The 19,004-nt window shown below is 35.9% G+C and overlaps 1 protein-coding gene across 5 annotated transcripts in view; it reads right to left on the bottom strand.

Moving 5' to 3' along the window:
- Window positions 1–19,004, bottom strand: part of ANKS1B (ankyrin repeat and sterile alpha motif domain containing 1B) — a 1,156,005-nt gene that overhangs the window by 663,443 nt on the left and 473,558 nt on the right. For all 5 annotated transcript variants that reach the window (XM_059936736.1, XM_059936735.1, XM_059936734.1 and 2 more), the window contains exon 11: window positions 4,950–5,086. In XM_059936736.1, coding sequence (XP_059792719.1) covers window positions 4,950–5,086 — 137 coding nt within the window. The remainder of the gene's footprint in view (window positions 1–4,949; window positions 5,087–19,004) is intronic.

Genomic DNA, 19,004 nt, shown 5'->3' on the forward strand with positions numbered 1-19,004 from the left:
CTTTTATGCTAAAAACTCTCAGCAAACTAGAAGTAGAAGGGTACATACAAGAAACTTATAGCTTATACTTAATGTTGAAATACTGAATGCTTTACCTCAAAGATAGCAAATAAGGCAAGGATTTCTGGCTCTACCCCTTCCATGCACCACTGCAATGCAGTCATAGCAGTAAGAAAAAGAAAAGTCATAAAGATCAGAAAGGAAAAAGTAAGACCATCATTATTTTCAGATGACAGGAGAGGAGAAAACCCTAAGGCAATTATTTTTAAAGGAACTACTGTAATTTTTAAAAGAAATTATCCAGGTGGCAGGATACAAGGATGATATAAAACTCATTTGCATTTCTATATACCAACAATGAAGAACTGGAAAGTTAAAGTAGTAAACAGTACTAAAGCATTAAGTCAACTCAATGAGGAGAGGAAGGTCTTTTTCCACATAGGAAAAAATGAACCTCGACTCCCACCTCACACCACACAAAAATGATTTGAGATGGATCATAGAACTAAATGCAAAAGCCAGAACCAGAAAGCTTCTAGAAAAAAAATATGGGTACATATATTTATAACCTGGACAAGACACAAAAAGCACTAACCATGAAAAAAAAATTGATAAATTGGATGTCACCAAAATTAAAATATTCTGTTCATCAAAAGGTACCACTAAAAAATATTAAGGCAAAACACAGACTGGGAAAAATATTTGCAGTGCATAAACCTGACAAATGGCTCATATCTTTTGGAATTACATGAGAATTTATAAAGAATTACTACAAATCAACAATTAGAAAATTGAACAACCCCATAAAAAGGATTTGAACAGGCACTTCTCAAAAAGATATAAAATGAGCAATAGCCAAAGGAAAAGGTGCTCAACATCACTAGTCACCAGGAAAATGCAAATTAAAGCCATAATGAGAAATACTTTCATACCCATAAGAATGGATAAAATGAAAAAACTGTAAGTGTAAATGTTGGAGAGACTGTGGAGAAACTGAAAATCTCAGATATTTCTGTTGGGGATTATAAAATGGAACTACTACTTTGGAAAACTCTTGGCAAGTTTCTTATAAAGTTAGCTACTCATTTGCCCTACTACCCAACAATTCCACTCTTTGGTATCTATAAGAAAATATATGTATTTACAAATACTTGAACATGACTTCAGAGCATATTCATTCATAATAGCAAATAACAGGAAAGAACACAAGTATCAATCAAAGGAGACTGAATAAACAAGCTGTACTATATTAATCCAATGGAATACTACTCAGTAAAAAAAGGAATAACATGAGTGAATCCCCAAAACATTACACTGAGTGAAAGAAACCAGACCTGGACATACACAAAACACACACACACACTCTAGGATTCCATTTATATAAAGTCCAAGAATAAGCAATTCTAAACTATAGTGATAAAAATCAGAAAGAAGTTGTCTCTGAGGCAGGAATAGGGGCCATTGATTGGAAAGAGGTATGAGGTATACCTCTTTTTTCTGGGTGTAACACCAATGTTCTATATATATCCTGCTTTGAGTGGTGGTAACACCTACAAACACAGTTGTCAAAATCCATCAAACTGTATTGTATTCTTCAATTAGGGGAAAAAGATACTTTCACCAGGAGAACTTTAAAAAAACAAAGCCATTACAAGGAACTATAATTATTTAGTAGCAAAAAAAAAACAAACTTGTATGTCAATAGACCTACCTAAATTTTTTAAATGTAATATTTTTTCAAGTATTTCAAGTATTTTTTCAAATTTAAAAATAATTTTATTTTCAAGTATAAGTAAGTGAACCCAGCCTTGTGAATTTATCTAAATAGAGAAACTCAGGCTTGTGGGTTAATATACTGTAGAAAAACAAAGAGAAGCCAGTAGCACATAAATCTTTCAGGCTCTATGAATTGAAAATAGAACGTTTCACAATCTGGAGAATTTTAAGACATGAAAGAGCCCAAAGAAGCAAAGGTAAAAAGATCAAATACAGGATGCAGAACTAACAGCTATGACTTAATGAGTTAATAAATATGCCAAATAGAATCAAACTCAACAAAGCACCGCAAAGTCTATAGCTTCCAAGTAATTAATACACCAATCAGAAATACATGAAATGTATAATCAGCTCTACCTCATACTGAAAGCAAGAACTTGGTTACAATGGATATTCTTCATTTATAGTTATGGAAAGTAGACTAGATAAAGGTATGCATCAGGCAAAGGAGACGTAACCTAAATTGCTCTATCTAATCAGTATCTATTTGAAGTGAATAAGATGAAAAGTCCTGTTTTTATCTCTCATCTATTCTATATCATTCTTCTCACAATAAGACTAAAACACATCTGCTAATGCTCAGGCAAATAAATGTATATTCATGAATAAGAGTTGCATTTATACTTTTATTTTCAAGGCCCATCACCAGTTTTAAGAGTGAAATGATCATTTCAACCGTGTTATTAATTTCTAATTAGCAAATGGAAAAAAAAAAAGTATTTGAATACCCACAAGTCAATCAAACCACATTCTTGCATTTCCAGACAGAAAAGCCAGGAGAATTAGTAAACACTTCAGAGGGTTAAACCTATGATCAAAGTATAGGCTCTTACATAAGCTAACTAATAATTATCTTTTCTTTGGAACAGTAGCTCTTGACAATGTTCAATCCCTGACACACCTGTGACTTGTCAAAACATACCAGGGAGTCCTCTATTCTATCCATCTAGCTGTCCCCCATCCACACCCTCTAGTCTCTAAACCCTTTCCTGAAATCACATGTCCTACCCCAATACTCTTTCATAATTACTTTTGCTTGAATTTTCTATTCCCTGCTCTCTACAGTGAATGAGGAACCCCAGGAGATCAGGACTCATGAGGAGAAATAAGTAATGCACCAATGTCTCTGAGGTGAAAGAAAGGGTAGCCCAATTGAGGTTACATTCTTTCCCAATTATATACCTTAGCTGTTATTGTTCTATAACATACACACGTACAGGCTGCATTGGTTCTAATTTAAATACTATCAGACTTAGTTTCCTGACTTTCTCCCTTCATTTTTCCCTCCCTAAATCATCATTATAACATCTAAGAAAGGAAAGCGGAGTCAGTTACCTTCATACACTTTTTAAAATGGACAGAACCAAGGAATTGAGTCAAATGGAATTTCTGGCTTTAAAACTACCTCTAGTTTTCTTCAAAGTTTACTAAAATAAGTTAAAATACAACAAAATAGAATATGCAAAGGAGGATTCATGGAATAAGGTCCTGTAGAGTTGATTAGATTATGTAGAAAAGAATCTGTTTTTCATTCATTGAATGACCAACTGCATTTACATTAGAGAATTTATATTGGTATAAAGATAAATATGTTTAGTAATAGATTTTATTAACATATATAGGGCAATCTACTGCATAAATAGTTTAAAATGCTGAAAATGTAATAGCTGCACAATAACATCAGAAACACCCTCATCTAATGAGAAAGCCAATGATAATAAATGTGATATTTAGCATCTAAATCTAAGTTTAGTGAGGGTTATTTCTTGAATTAATGAACTAGGTCAAAAAAAAAAAATGAACTAGGTCAAATTCCCCTGAAAAGGAAGAGGAATTATTGAAGACATTTTTCTCCTGCACATATTGGGACATTGTGTGAAATGTTACCTATGCCTATGAACCTGTAAGTTTTAGCCTCATAAAGATGTAACAAGTTATACAACCTAATGAGGATTTTTCTACCCTCTGAACAGGATTGCAGGAGACAATTATTATACCAAAGAAAGGAAAGAAACTTCCAATCAGTTGCACAACTTAGCCCCTTTGGAGTGCCAATATCCTTATCCATAACACTAAAATATACATTCCCTTGGAACTGATAAAGGTTAAACAAAACAATTTGTATGAAAGTGTTCTATAAGCTGTAGTGGATATGTAAAGCTTAAATGCCATTTTACTGATGAGGATGATGATTATAATAAAATAATCCAAAGTAAGTTATGGTAAAGAAGGTAAGATATTAAACAAATCACTGCTCATTTAGACCAAAACAACCTTAAAAGAGATATTTGTTCTGCAGATTGGCTCAAAGTATTCGTTCATACTATATATCTAAGTAGATAGTGAATGGCATTGATCTGATCCAAAGTTCCCCTCTCTTGGATTTTATGAGGACCATTCAGAATGAGCCAGGTTGAGAACATCACCAATTTCATGTTCTGAGTCCATCTGTTGGCAAAAATATAATGCAAACAGCTTTATAAGTGCTATTTTCAATGAAATATCACAGAACAGCTTGTCCCAATGATATTTCTAAAGCTTGCCTGCAAACCGCCTACTGGGAAATCCAACTGAAAGAGAAGGGGGAAGAGAAAGAAACCCATACAGAAAAGTGACAGGAATGGAAAAAAAGAACAAAGGGTAAAGAGACCAGCCAGAGGAAAGTGAGCACTGGAGGAAAATAAGGAGCAATGAGAGGTGCAACATTAAACACAGACAAAATTAGTTTGAAGCCATAAAGAACTGGAAAAAATATGTATATATAAACAACCGGGGTTGAAGGATAAAGAAGTGATCACAAACAATGCAGCATATCCAGAGAAATGAAGACAAAAGGAGAAGGAAACACCAGAAAACATGTAGCAGCTCAATAATTGGAGCAAAATTATTAAAATGTTGTAAGAGAAAAATGACGTGAAATAGCCATTTTTTGTAAGCATAATTTGTTTTTTCATGTAATATACAAATTCGTTTTTCCAAAAGCTAATACAGATTTCAACGTCTATCATCAGCTCCAAGGGAAGGAAACATTCTCTTCCAAGTCCATTCTTTTAACCTGAAAATCCATTTACTTATTATAAGATAGTCCAGGCATTGCAATATAAATGGTGCACATGCACTGATTCAAAAATGAAATATATTATAGTGCAGATGATGTCATGCTGGGCACTTACCTGGGGTCGAATGACTTTTACAATATTTTTGAGGGCAGTGTCAGGGGATGGAGGTGAGCAGTCAGGTGTTGGGCCTGTGGAGCTGTTTCTATGGTTACTAGTTCCTGGAGCAGTAATTGCTACCTCAGAGGCATTCTCTGTGAATAAAAATAGAACTGCCATGAACCTAATCACTCAGTTTACCTTTTAAGACTTGAAATTACTTTAGTAAACATGAATTGAGATTTCAACTTAAAACTGGTATTAATTACAAGATCATAATGAGGAATACACTCAGCAGTATATTTTAAAAATAATGTTTATTGAATGCTTTGTTTCTTTTAAAATGGTAAATACCTTCCCCTGTAGAAATGTTCCAAGAAGGAAGAATATTATTATTTAATTCATAATGATAGATCATCCAGCATAATTGTTAAGACTGCCATTATACAAATGATTAAAACCTTAACTAAAAAAATATGTCTTTTATATGATTGGACTAAGTTTTCTCCATAATATTTCAAGTGAGTATTGATCTTTATTAAAAGGAGAAGTTTCATACCTCCCTGATTCATAAAACCCCAATTCAAGGCTTCTCAAAACATTTTTCCCAGAAATCCCTCAAACTATAAAAAAGCATCCCAGTGAATTAAACTTGATGAAAAAATATTGGCGCAAAATAGTTTTATAATGTAGACAAAAACAAAACTATCGTTCACAGATAAATATATCTCCCTATATGGTCAAAACTAAGTGAATGAAATTTCAAAAATCCAAAGTAATCTTCCCTTATGTTCAGTATTGGGGGAGCAGAAATAAAGAAAATAATGACTTAAAAATCAGCAACATGTATAACATTTTCTTCTTGAATTTATACCAAAACAAAATAAGATCAAAGATGTAGTTTTAGAATGTTTAAAATACTGGGGAAAGGATGGAAAAGGTTCTGTAAATAACTCCTGCTAGCACATAGAAGTTATATTATTTTAACGACAATTTGGCAATCCTCTATGACTTTTTATGGAAACTGTTGTAAGCTCAAATCTTCAAAACATTTACTTCCTTGTTCTGTTTTTAATTAGTCCCCAATAATTTTCTGTCCTAGACAGTTAGCTGAATTGACGTAAAAGTGACTAAGACTGTGAATTCATTAGAGACCAGCAAGTTTCTCTGTTCCATGGCCATTGTCTACAATCCCAAGTGAAAAGCAATAATTTATTAAGGCACCTCTTGCTCATAAAAAGTGAGGGGATGAAACTTTACCCACCACATAAAAATATAATTTAGTCTCACTGAGGAATACAGACATAGGCTCATGAAACAAAAAATCCAAGTGTGACACATTGAATTAAGTAGATAATTCATAAAATAAGTCTTAAAAGCTTCCAGAGCTCACTCTTGATTCGGGTTTAATATATATATAGTGGGGTCTGAATAAGCATCTCCAAAATAAGCCAGGTTCTGAAAGACGGTAGTTTGTGGGGGTGGTCTTCTGAGTAGGCTAAGGTAGTATGAGTAACCACTGAAACAGAGACAAAACATCAGCCAGCAAGAATGACAAGATGCATTCATTCTCTCTAATTTGTCCCTTCCTCCTTTCATTCATTCAGTCATACATGTAAAAACATTTATTTGGGGCCAATTATGTATTAGGTATTATGTTATGTTCAAAGGATAAATTGGAAAAGAATTTCTAGCCAGGGGTTAGGAGGTATGGAGGGATGAATAGGTGGAACACAATGGATTTTTAGGGCAGTGAAACTATTCTCTCTGATACTATAACTATGGATATATGTCATTATACATTTGTCCCAACCCACAGAATGTACAGCACCAAGAGTGAACCTTAGTGTAAACTATGGACTTTGTATGATAATGATGTGTCAATGTAGGTTCACTGGTTGCAACAAATGTACCATTCTGGAGGGGGATGTTGATAGTGGGGGAGGCCATGCCTGTGTGGAAGCAGGGAGTATATGAGGAATCTCTATACCTTCTGCTTGATTTTTCTATAAACCTAAAACTGCTCTTAAAAATAAAGTCTAGTAAAATTTTTTAAAATCTCTGCCCTTGAGAAGTACGCAATCAAATGTGGCAACAGACATGCAAACAAATTATAATGCAATATAATTTGAGAGTTGATAACAGATAAATGAAGTATGGTGAAAAAGCAGGGGGAGAAGAAATCAGACTGTGGCTGGGAAGGAAGATGGTTGTGAAAAGCTGCAGTTTTCAGGCAAGAAAGCTGGGACAGAACACAAAACATGAGGGCATAGAGGCGGAAAGAGCATAGATGAAGCTGGTATTTTACATTAGGAAGAAGTTGGATTTAAGTTTAGATAAGTAAAAGAAGGTTTATTATTATGTTAAGTTTATGCTTAATTCTGTAGGCAATGAAAAATATTGAAGATATTTAAGCAGAGACTGGCATAGTAATGATAATAATAGCTAATGGTTATTGAGCATTTATTATGTGCAGGGAGCATGTTAAGTTCCTTTTACTTACTGAAGCTCATTGAAATAGCCTTAAAATAATTCTTTGAAGTAGCTTCTATTACTACCATTCCCCTTTTACAGAAAAGGTAATCACAAAGTTATATTTCCAATAAGTGGAAGACAAGAAATTCTAGATTGATGGCACATTGCCCTTCTGCTGGTTAGCATGCCATAGGTATGCAAAAGTGACTGGAAGGGGCAGAGCCTGAAGACTATTGCCATAGTCAAGGTATGGGCAGTCTCTACTTCTGAACAGAGTTAACCAACTCCACAAAAACAAAGTAGAACATGGAGACAATAAGAAAAAAATAATAAAAACAGAAAATGTCAACCATAAAAACATCCTACGGTACACTTGTATGTACTATATGGTATAATACCTGGAAGCAAGGAGATCTGTTAAGACCAGTGACCCAGGATAGATCAGGAAATTTGCATTTGAGTTGGTGATAAGTGGTTGGATTCTGGATGTATCTTGAAGGTAGACTAATAGAATTTCTTGATGTGTTGGATACAGGGTAGGAGAGAAATAGAGAGGGCAGGCATGACTAAGGTTTTGGGTCTGAGGAACTGAAAGGATGTAGTTTTGATAAGCAGAAATAGGAAAGACTATTGGAAGAGCATACACTCCTTACCATATCACTTCAAATATTGCCTCTACCCCATTTTCCCTTTTCTCTCCTTTTGGACTCCAGTGAAATAATGTCAGACTTTAATCTCCTTATCATTTATTCTCTCTTTTGTACTTTCATCATTTTTCTCTCTGTATTGCATTCTGAATAGTTTCTTACACTCATTTTCCAGCTTACTGGTTCTTTCTTCAGCTGTGTCTAGTCTGCAATCAAACCATTTTCTTACTTTCAGTTATGCTTTTCAGTTCTAAAATTTCTATTTGGTTCTTTTTCAAATACATTGATCACCATTTAGCATTTTCAATTCCCTAACGACATTTTCAGGCTTGCTTTTATTGATTAGAAACAGCAAGTGGTTTTGTTTTTAATCTGTCTGATAATTCCAATATTTTAAGTCTTCATGAATCTGTTTCTGTGTCTCTGTTTCTCACTCATGGTATCCTATTCCATTGTCTGTTTCATCTTCAATTCTGTGCTACTTTTTACTCAACTTTTTGTTAGAATAAAATATACAACATTAAATATCGCTCTTTGTCTTTTAGTAAATATTAATTCAAAAAAAGCATCCAAACTCACATTCTAATACCAGATGCTGGCGTCTGTGGAAAACTTGCCTGTTCAACGTTAGACAATTCACTTAACTGCTCTGGATTTCAGTTTTTCTTTAAAAATGAGGATTAATAACTACATTCTAGGGTTTATGTGTGCAGAAAAAGGTGAGAGAACACAAATGAAAAATAACTAGCACATAATCAGACATAGTATGCAGTTAATAAATTTGAGTTTCCATTTTCCCTATTAAACCAAATATCATCAGAATTAAACTAAAATATAGAAGAGGAAAGAAAATCTAGAGGGAAAAGCAAGAAAATAAATAGTAATACTTTGTAGGTAATACATCTAGAGTAATGACTGTGAGTACTTGGGTAGAATTTGAGACCAGTACCTTTTAGCTATTAACACAAATTGGTAGGGACAGAATTTTAATTCCAGGAATAAGAGATGATCCCTTGAGGAATGATTCACTGCAAGGGCTGGCCCTGTTAAGTGATTTTGCATCAAAGCCAGAAAAAACTGTTGGGTAGTCCATGCAGACTATAAAGCAAAAGCTTCTTGAATGTTTCTTGTAAGTAATTTAATACATAGTACAAGAGAATGGGTAATCAAGTGCTAAATTTAGAAAAGACTCTGTCTCCATCTTCTGAAGCCATGACATGTACCATTACACTGATAATTTGATTTTATACTACCTTGCATTGTTCATTATCTCTTCCAGACTAGGTTATATTTTCACAGTGACTTATATTTCCTTTATTCTCTCCACAGCTCTTAGCTCAATGCAATCTTTTAAAAATACTAAGTGAAATAAAATGAATAAAACCTGTGTGTGTGTGTGTCAATGGCAACCATCATAAATGTCCTTAATTACATGGAGAAAGGTGATCTGGCTTTTATAATTCCATGGTCCTTTTGGAGAAAATCCAAATGAGAGGCATATTCTAGAACATACATAAGAGTCTTAGGAAACTGATTTATTCCTAAAATATCCTTTATTATATTATTTATAAAAAACCTACCAATTATCCAGTGGACTTTGCAAAATGACAGCCTATGTCCATGATGGTTTTACATGGTCAACCTGCATTTCCCACCTGCAGCTACAGAACATTTCTGATGAAAAGGAAATGAGGTGTATAAAAAATGCTTAGAGAAAATTACTGAAGATACTTGCAATTTCAGATTGAAATGAGACATCTTCTTGTCACATTCCCTTTCTATGCATTAGATTATACATTATGACTGTCAGTTTTCTCTATGATAACAAGCCTAGGGAAAAAAAAACCTTCTAGTTTACTGGAGCTTTTAGAAGAAAAGTATTCTATGAATACAAAATAATTCATATGCAATGTTACAGAGTAGAATTTTAACATCATTCAATAGCATGTACTGAACAATTAAAGTGTACCAGAAACCATGCTAGTTGCTATGTAGCTGACAAATAGGACTGAGATTACTTCTGGCTGGAGATTCAGGAAAGGTATCATGGCAGAGGTGGTGATTAAGGAGTTCTCTGACAGATTAGTAAAATTCAGACATGAAGAAATGAGTGCGAAGGACATTCCAAGAGTTGGAAGTAGGAGAAGCAAAAGGTAGAAAGATGGGAAAGAGGCACATTTGTGGAATAAGCAAGATTTCAGTTTGAAAAGAATATAATATTCATGGAGGTAATACTAAGAAATGGAGGAGACATATACAACAAATTTGGGCTCTGGAATTAAATAAATCAAACCTGAAATCCTGCCACATTTAACCTCAGTTTCCTCATCTGTGAAACAGTGCTTTTCTCTTGGTGTTTTTGTAAGGATAAATAAGACATGTGTGTATGTATGTGTGTATTTTAACATATTGCCTGGCACATAGTAAGTGCTCAATTAAAGTAGCTATTGCTATTATTAAAATATACGTGTATTATAATAATAATAATAACTATAACTAGATAGATGGCTTGAGGTATTATTGTGGAAAGTTGAATATAGCACTAAATAACTGTCAAGTAAGTATTTAATAATTATTAGTCTAGCAATTCATGAAGTATAATTTTTTTAAATATTTATTTATTTATTTATTTGGCTGTGCTGGGTCTTAGTTGCGCCATGCGGGATCTGAGTTCCCCTACCAGGGATGGAACCCCAGGCCCCTGCATTGGGAGCATGGAGCCTTAACCACTGAGCCACCTGGGGAGTCCCAAAGTATAATTTTTTTTTTTTTTAAGGAAATCAGATTGGTTACGCATTTCTTTCTTTCTTTTTTTTTAATCAATTTATTTATTTATATTTATTTTTGTCTGTGTTGGGTCTTTGTTTCTGTGCGAGGGCTTTCTCCAGTTGTGGCGAGCGGGGGCCACTCTTCATCGCGGTGCGCGGGCCTCTCACCGTCGCGGCCTCTCCCGTTGCGGAGCACAGGCTCCAGACGCGCAGGCTCAGTAGTTGTGGCTCAGGGGCTTAGTCGCTCCGCGGCATGTGGGATCTTCCCGGACCAGGGCTCGAACCCGTGTCCCCTGCATTGGCAGGCAGATTCTTAACCACTGTGCCACCAGGGAAGCCCCCAAAGTATAATTTTTAATTGTTGGCCTTAAGTCAGAAATTGGCAAACTTTTTCTGCAAAGGTCCAGATTGTAAACATTTTAAGCTCTGCAGGCTAGGATGTTTCTTTCGTAACTATTCAACCCTGCTGTTGCAGCACAAAAGCAGCCATTGACGATATGTAAGCAAATGGGTACGGCTGTATTTTTTTTACCTTTTTTTTCTGGCCACGACACATAGCTTGCAGGATCTTAATTCCCTGACCAGGGATTGAACCCAGGCCCCTGGCAGTGAAACTGTAGAGTCCTAACCACTGGACCACCAGGGAATTCCCAAGTGTGGCTGTATTATTACAAGAAAATTTTATTTACAAAAACAAGCATAGGCTAGATTTCATTTGTAGTTGTAGGCCCCTGTCATAAGTACTTCCCATGGAAATGGTCTTCCTTTTAGGGAGAAACCTAGAAGAATGTTATATTATAAATTTACTTTTCCATATTCATATTATACATGAACATTCTTCTCACTATGCAATTAAAAACCAAGGTTTCATTATGAAAGTAAAAATTCATTTAAGGTTTGTAAAACAAATAACATGATATCTAAAGCAAGGGCAATGCCCTGCTTTTAAGTGTTCAAAAGATGCTCACTGAATGGATGAATAAAGAAATGAATAAAACCAATTGAATCTTTTGATTCTAAAGTAACTTTTAGTAATGGTACATGACCATCATTAGAAAATCATAAGTAAAATAGCCCAAATATCTTCTCTTCATTATTTTCAGTGAGAAAGTACTTCCTATGTACCATTTGAGGAAGTTAATATTTAACAATTATTTAGGGGACCTCCCCGTGGTCCAGGGGTAAAGAACCCGCCTTACAATGCAGGGGACACGGGTTCAATCCCTGGTCAGGAAACTAAGATCCCACATGCTGTGGGGCAACTAAGCCCACGCACTGCAACTACTGAGCTCGCACGCCTCAACTAGAGCCCACGTGCCGCAAACTACAGAGCCCACACGCCCTGGAGCCTGCTTGCCACAACTAGAGACGAGAAAACTCACACGCCACAACTAGAGAGAAGCCCACACACCACAACGAAGAGCCTATGCCGCAACGAAAGATCCCGCGTGCTGCAACTAAGACCCGACACAGCCAAAATTAAATAAAATTAAAAATATATATATTTAACAATTATTTTAAAGAATTATTTAATACTCCAAATAGTTAACACATTTTACTTTCTCCTAGCAATGGTTTCTTAAAAATTAGCAATTCTTTCAAATATGTTGAAAACTGAAACACTTGAACCTTCATGACTATCACCAACCACTTTACATATTCAATAGTATTGATTAAGCAGATATTTTACCAGATAAAATGTGTGGTAGGCAGCTTCTAAGATGGTCCCGATTGATCCCTGCCTCATGGTAGTCATGCTTTTGTTAAATTCTCACCCCTAGACTATGTATTGAACTTGTTGACTAGCTTCTAACAAATAAGTACAGAAAAACAATTGACCTTTGAACAACATGGGGGTTAGGGATGCTGACACCTATGCAGTCGAAAATCCTAGTATAACTTTCCAGCTGGCCCTCGGTACCTGCAGTTCCTCTGTATCTGAGGTTCTGCCAACCACAGATTCAACCCACTAGAGATTGTGTAGTCCCATAGTACTTATTTATTGAAAAAAATCGGAGTATAACTGGACCCCCACAGTTCAAATCTGTGTTGCTCAAGGGTCAGCTGTGATGAGATGTCACTTCTAGGATTAGATTAGAAAGAGCCTGGCTTCTGTCTTATGTGTGTCCTCTCATGTTCTCACTTTCTCAGCTCTTTTGCACTGAGGAAATCAAGTAATTATACTGTGAACAGCCTTTTGGAGAGGCCCACATGGCACTGTGAGGGACTGAAGCCCTCAGTTTAACAGCCTGCTGGGAACTGAAACTTGTCCATAACTGCATGTATCAGCTTGAAAGTGGATCCTTCAGACCCGGTCAAGCCTTGAATGACGGCAGTTCTGGCCAACAGCTGACTGCAACCTCAGAGAGACCCTGTGCCAGAACCACCCAGCTAAGCCCCTCCTGGATTCCTGGCCCACAGAAACTGTGAGATTATAAATATTTGTTGTTTTCAGCCACAAGTTTTGGGGTAAGCTGCTATGCAGCAATAGATAACTAATATGTTAGGTGTTTGGCTTACATTTATAACACGGCCAACATGTTAGATGTTTAGGCTACAATGGTAAACAGACTCTCAGCCTCATTTTGAAGTTGCTGCCTATTTAATGGAAAATATAGAAGGGAAAATATAGAATCACAAAACTATGTCATTCATGCTACATATCAGGCACTATGGGAACACAGAAGAGTGAGCCACTAACTGAGTAAGGGGACCAGGGTAGGGAGTTAGTTTATGGGTAAGAAGAGAAGGTAAAGAAGAAATATTTAATCATAGCCTTGAAGAATGAGTGCCATCAAGCACTCAAGGAGGGAGAACCATTCTAAACAAAGAAAACAGAATATGCAATGGGGCAGAAGTATGAAAGAGCATTATGCCTTTGGTGAACTACAAATAGCTCAGCCTGGCTGGAACACAGAATATGTGTGGAAAAATGAATGGAGATGATGTTGGCAAGATAAAGTATTAAGATGAAAGATGGAAAGGTGTATGAAAAGATGAGAAAACAAAACTGACTTTGTAAAAGACTGAATTTTTCTATTTAAAAAAAACAGCAACATTGCATTTCTAAAATTGTTTTCCTCTAGCCTATGGTCAAATACCACTTCCATCTATAAAAGAAACAGACTACAAGGATACAGTCACTTTAAAATTCTCTTCATAGAAGAGGCCGCATTTGTGTGCTAAATGTGTAATAAAGTTGATTGACCAGCAACTTCAAAGTGCCATTTGGTGTTTGAACAACTACAGTCTGCAAAGACCTTTGGTCTTATCTACACCAGAGAAATTCTTCTAAAGAGTCAACAGCTCCAAGGCTGAGAGGACATCAGAGTCCACAGTCTCAATTCAACCATGAATAAACGGTGGTGGGGCAATATTCTCTATCTCCCCATCCCCTCATTCTTGTTCCTTCCCATTCCTCAACCATTTAGCATAATTATGATAATTATAGAATCAGAATTATGCTGTAATTTGTGAGGACATTAGTAGAAGAAAGGCTTGTTTGTCCCACAGATTCTCTACTCTGAAGAGCTCAAGGATTTAGGAGGAATTCAGCCAGTCACTAATAGTAGAATTTCACCATCCCTCTCCCAGGATGGTGCCAAGAATGACAATTCCTTGACCTTTACCAGCAAGATGAAATAGATCCCTGGGGCAATGCACAGTAAAGAAAATGAGAGGCAGAGGGAGGCCAGAGGAGATGGGTCCCCTCCCAAGGCTAACTTTTATGGACTGAATTGTAAGCAAATGAAGAAAGTAAAAAATTAAAGAAATAAAAGATTTTATCTCACATTGGGCAATTCATGGATTCTTTTATTTTACGAATATATTTGTACTTCAATTCTCAGAGAGATTTTTGTTTTCCAGGATCTACTGGCTTTAAGCCCCATTTTGGGTTTCAGGCTTTGGTCTTGATGACAAATTCTTTTTTCTGATTTCACTCTCATTGGTTGCCAGTATTCATCTCCTGTATCCTTCTGCTCATTCCAAACTGGTGTTCACAACAAGCTGACCAAGCCACACCCTAGCACTGTCCTGCCAGGCCAGAATCCCTCCTAAGCAGGCACTGACTCCCCATTAAGGGAAGTTAGAAAATGAACTTGCTAAAACCCCAGATGAAAGCATCATAGTAGCTGGAGGTGAAAATGAGATTTATTCTTCTGTACCACAGGACTAAATTCCAGGATTCTTTCACACTCGTAAAAATGACTCTGCTATAGTCTTCACTGACTCATATCTATCATTTATTGAACTTCAATTTACTCTCTTTTATGCCTCAAAGCCTTAGCACATGTTTCCCAGTCTTGCTTTTCACCCCAAGCCTGCCATTTACCTTGGAACCTTCAGATTCCTTGTAGATGTTTAAGCCCAATAGTGTTCTGATTTCTACTCATGTGATCTTTGATTTAACTCTTTTCAGTTTCTCATACCTGAGGCTAAACCAGGTACTTCATTATGAACAGCAGTGGCTTCATTTGGGCATCTTAATCTCGAAGAACCCATTCCATAGATACAATATCCAATCATTTTCACTCTCTCATTTCCCTCACTCACACTAAACCTGTTGTTCAATCCCACTGCTATAAACAAATCCTTTTATACATCTAATTTCATTCAATCTATCAACTCCTATATTTACTTTTTACATATTCAGCTTAGACATAATGATTCATCATTTAATAACTCTCTTACCAATAACTACATCCATTCCTCTTATTTTACCACACATTCTGAGTGAAACTCTAATCCTATTTGCAGTAGACACTTTAATATGCCCTTCATATCTGAAAGATTTATTCCCTTAGCTGATTGAAGTGTTGCTGGCAGACAGTCTTCACCTGTCAGCCGTCTTTGGGAACTGCATCAGCTGAAGAGACTTGCTTGACCCAAGGTCACGTGCCCTTCCAGGAGCAGCCTGCTTCTGATGTCTGATTAACAGAGGAGTATAAAGGCTGTGCCTAGTCACCAACTTGGGATGATTTTGAAGGACTATCCCAGTTTCAGAGTTCCCTAGGGAGTCTGTAAGTGCCTATGTTGAGAATTCATCGCAGGCTAACCTCTCCTTCTGCCCCATCTTGCTTCTTTCCCACATTCATTGTTTCCGAGAGCACTCTTAATTGATCTCCTGTATGACAATCTCCATCTCAAGGTCTACTTCCTGATGAATTCAACCTCGATTGAACTCAGTCTAATTCTTCTCAGCGGTCCCTTTTGTAATTTTTTTCAACAATCACGTACTAATCACTGAGAGAAAAAAACCAATGGCTATAAACTAATGTTATCAAACAATTTAATATGTTCTTAAAAATCATTTCATGTGGTAAGAAAAAAAAAAAACCACTCTAATAGAAAAAATGGACCAAAAACTACCAACAGATACTTAACAAAAGAGAAATACAAATAAATGTATGAACATTTTTCTCAAACTTTGCTCAAAATGTTGTATAAGAGTAGATGGATGGCATATCATCTGGTTTTGCTTTAATAAATACGAAAACAAAATATTCACATGGTTAAACATTCAAACAGTATAATATGGTATATGATAAGTGAGCCCAAGCCCATCCTAAGGTGCCACACCCTACTTCCATTTTTTTGTGAGTTCTTGCAGGAATTCATATAAGGAGATTGAAAAAGCATATGCATATCTGTGTGTAAGTGTATCATACTTATGTCATTTTCTTACACAAATGGAAGCATATGTACTATGATAGCAGTTTGCTTTGGTCTTATCTATGCTTCATTTTATGTCCCTACCCTACTTTCCCTCTTTACTATCTTGCCTTCTAATTTTTGTTAGGAAGCTGGATTTTCTGTTTCCTCATTAATTAATCAGGTAATTGAGCTGAAATTAACATAAAACTTTCCTTTAGTTAGACTAAACAATGAGGACACCGATTGTGCCACATAACAGGGGTAGCTCCAGGTGCCAAACATCAGAGCTCTGGCTCCTCCTCTCTATGGCTTTGTCAGCTCTGCCCTCCTCCATGGGATGCTTCATCCCCAGGCTGGCACCAAGATGACTGCAGCAGCTCCCAGTATCATATCAGATATGATAATGTCAAAACGAAGAAGAGGGTCATCTCTTTCTTGTGTGTTTTTTAAAGACTCTTATTGGTCAGATTTATATCAACATTGATATCTAACCCAATCACTAACAAGAGATGGCTTAAACTAATGAGCATCTGTTCCCTGTTCCCTGGGAGGTGGGGTAGAGAAGACTCCTCTGCAAATGCATGGTCATGGAGAGAAGGGTATCTAGGATTCTTCTGGGAACAGAAAAAGGATAGAAGGATGGGGGAAGTCAAGGAATAAATGTTATGTAGGTAATCACGAGCATATACTAGACCATCTATGTTTTCTATCCCTTCTACAATTAGGCAGGAGTGTAAATAAATACATACTGGCACATTCAAATTTATTCTTCATTACCTTCTCCTTTACTTCTAGCCCCTCCTCTCTTCTCTTTTTCTCTCTCATTTTTACAAGGCTTTTCATGATCTGCTCCCTCTTACCTCTCTAAGCTCCACACTTTTCCACATATTTTTTGACCCTGAATATCCTTCTGGCTTTCATTTGCCTCAGGTGAAGACTCATCCTCTCAAGGACTCCCTTGAAACACCTAGTGTGTGGCTGGGAGGGGAGAAGAGTGTAATGAAGAATAAATATGAAAGTATGAGGTAAGTGCCCTCCTATGTGGTCCCACAGCACCCCGTGCACCTGCCACGTGCCATATCCTCTGTTTGTCTGTTCCCCTTTTACTGGACTATGACTTCTTTCAAGGCAGACATAGTGTGTCTAATTTGTCTTTATGTCACTATCACCCACTACAGACGGATTCATTCTAAGAGGAGTCAGGACTCAATTTTAGAACAGGCAGTATTATAGACAAAACAGTATTTTTAAAATGTGTTCCATATCATTTACTTATTATCTCTGATATACTTGCAAAGTACTGGCAAGAACAAATTTTCAAATATTCAGAATTTAGCAAAGAAGTTAAATGGCCAATTAAAACAAACTTAAATTTAAGTGATTTAATCAATGCCTGTTGTATTCTATCAAATATTATTTGTAAAAAAGTTTGCATGGAAAGCAGTGATTGTAATTTACTACATTACTTCTTTTACAAGCCCACTGCAAGATGTGTGTTACATACTAATACGTGTGCATACAGGCACACATACACTGTAGTTCTGAGAAGATATTTGTCATGTAAATTAAACATGTGCCGAGTATTTCATGGAATTAATGGTCTTTACTCAAAATGTCAGTAAATTCTGGGAAAACTGGATGGAAATCACCAACTACATATAGAGAGTTTTGTTTGTAATCTACACTAGCCAGAAACCCATATTTACTTTGGTTATCTGGTATTTTGACAGAAGATGTGGCCACAAATTAGTCTTATTCTATTATTATCATCTGAACATATATTTCCTTTGATGTGCTATTATGCTCTTCAAATTATGTGGATATCCATGATGACAGACTTCACATACTGTAAGAGAAATACATTGTATAGAATTATAATTTGTTTAGATATACTTTTGGAAAAGTTAGATTGCATTTCATACGCTTCTATAAATCAGATTGAAATGTCTCAGGATGCCCAGAAAGTAAAATGGGAACCAAGGTATTATTTAATCCTAACTCATCTATCTCTTTTATACTCACAGCAGGAGTAAAATTTAACTGGAAGCAAAGATTTTCATCTTTCCTATCCTAGAGATAATTCTATGTTCACACTATTGTGTCATTTCTTCCTTATTGAAGAGTCTCTCTATCCAGATGATAGGCTGCTTTCCTATACATATTCTTTTATCTAAACTTTCCAGATTCAATAAACTGTTCATATGTCCCCATAAAATCAGTGATGCTTTTACTGCACATTAGCGAAAATTTTTGTTTGAAACTTGAGGACATTTTTTCTTGTTAACAAAATATTGCTTAAATACTAGCTACAAAGTCGTAACTATTTATGAGTGCAAAAGTATCTAATGACTGGAACTTTAAAAGCCCAAAGGGTCTTGCTTTTTAAAAAGAAAAACATTAGGTGACAAAAAAAGATCTCAGAGCTTCTGATGCATGTGTTATAAATTGTATGTACATCTAAGGGGCCTCTTTCACAAGCAATCAGAAGTCCTTTTGTAATTATCTATACTCAAAACCTATTTTCTAAT

This window comes from Balaenoptera ricei, chromosome 10, assembly GCF_028023285.1.
Source record: "Balaenoptera ricei isolate mBalRic1 chromosome 10, mBalRic1.hap2, whole genome shotgun sequence".
NCBI lineage: Eukaryota > Metazoa > Chordata > Mammalia > Artiodactyla > Balaenopteridae > Balaenoptera > Balaenoptera ricei.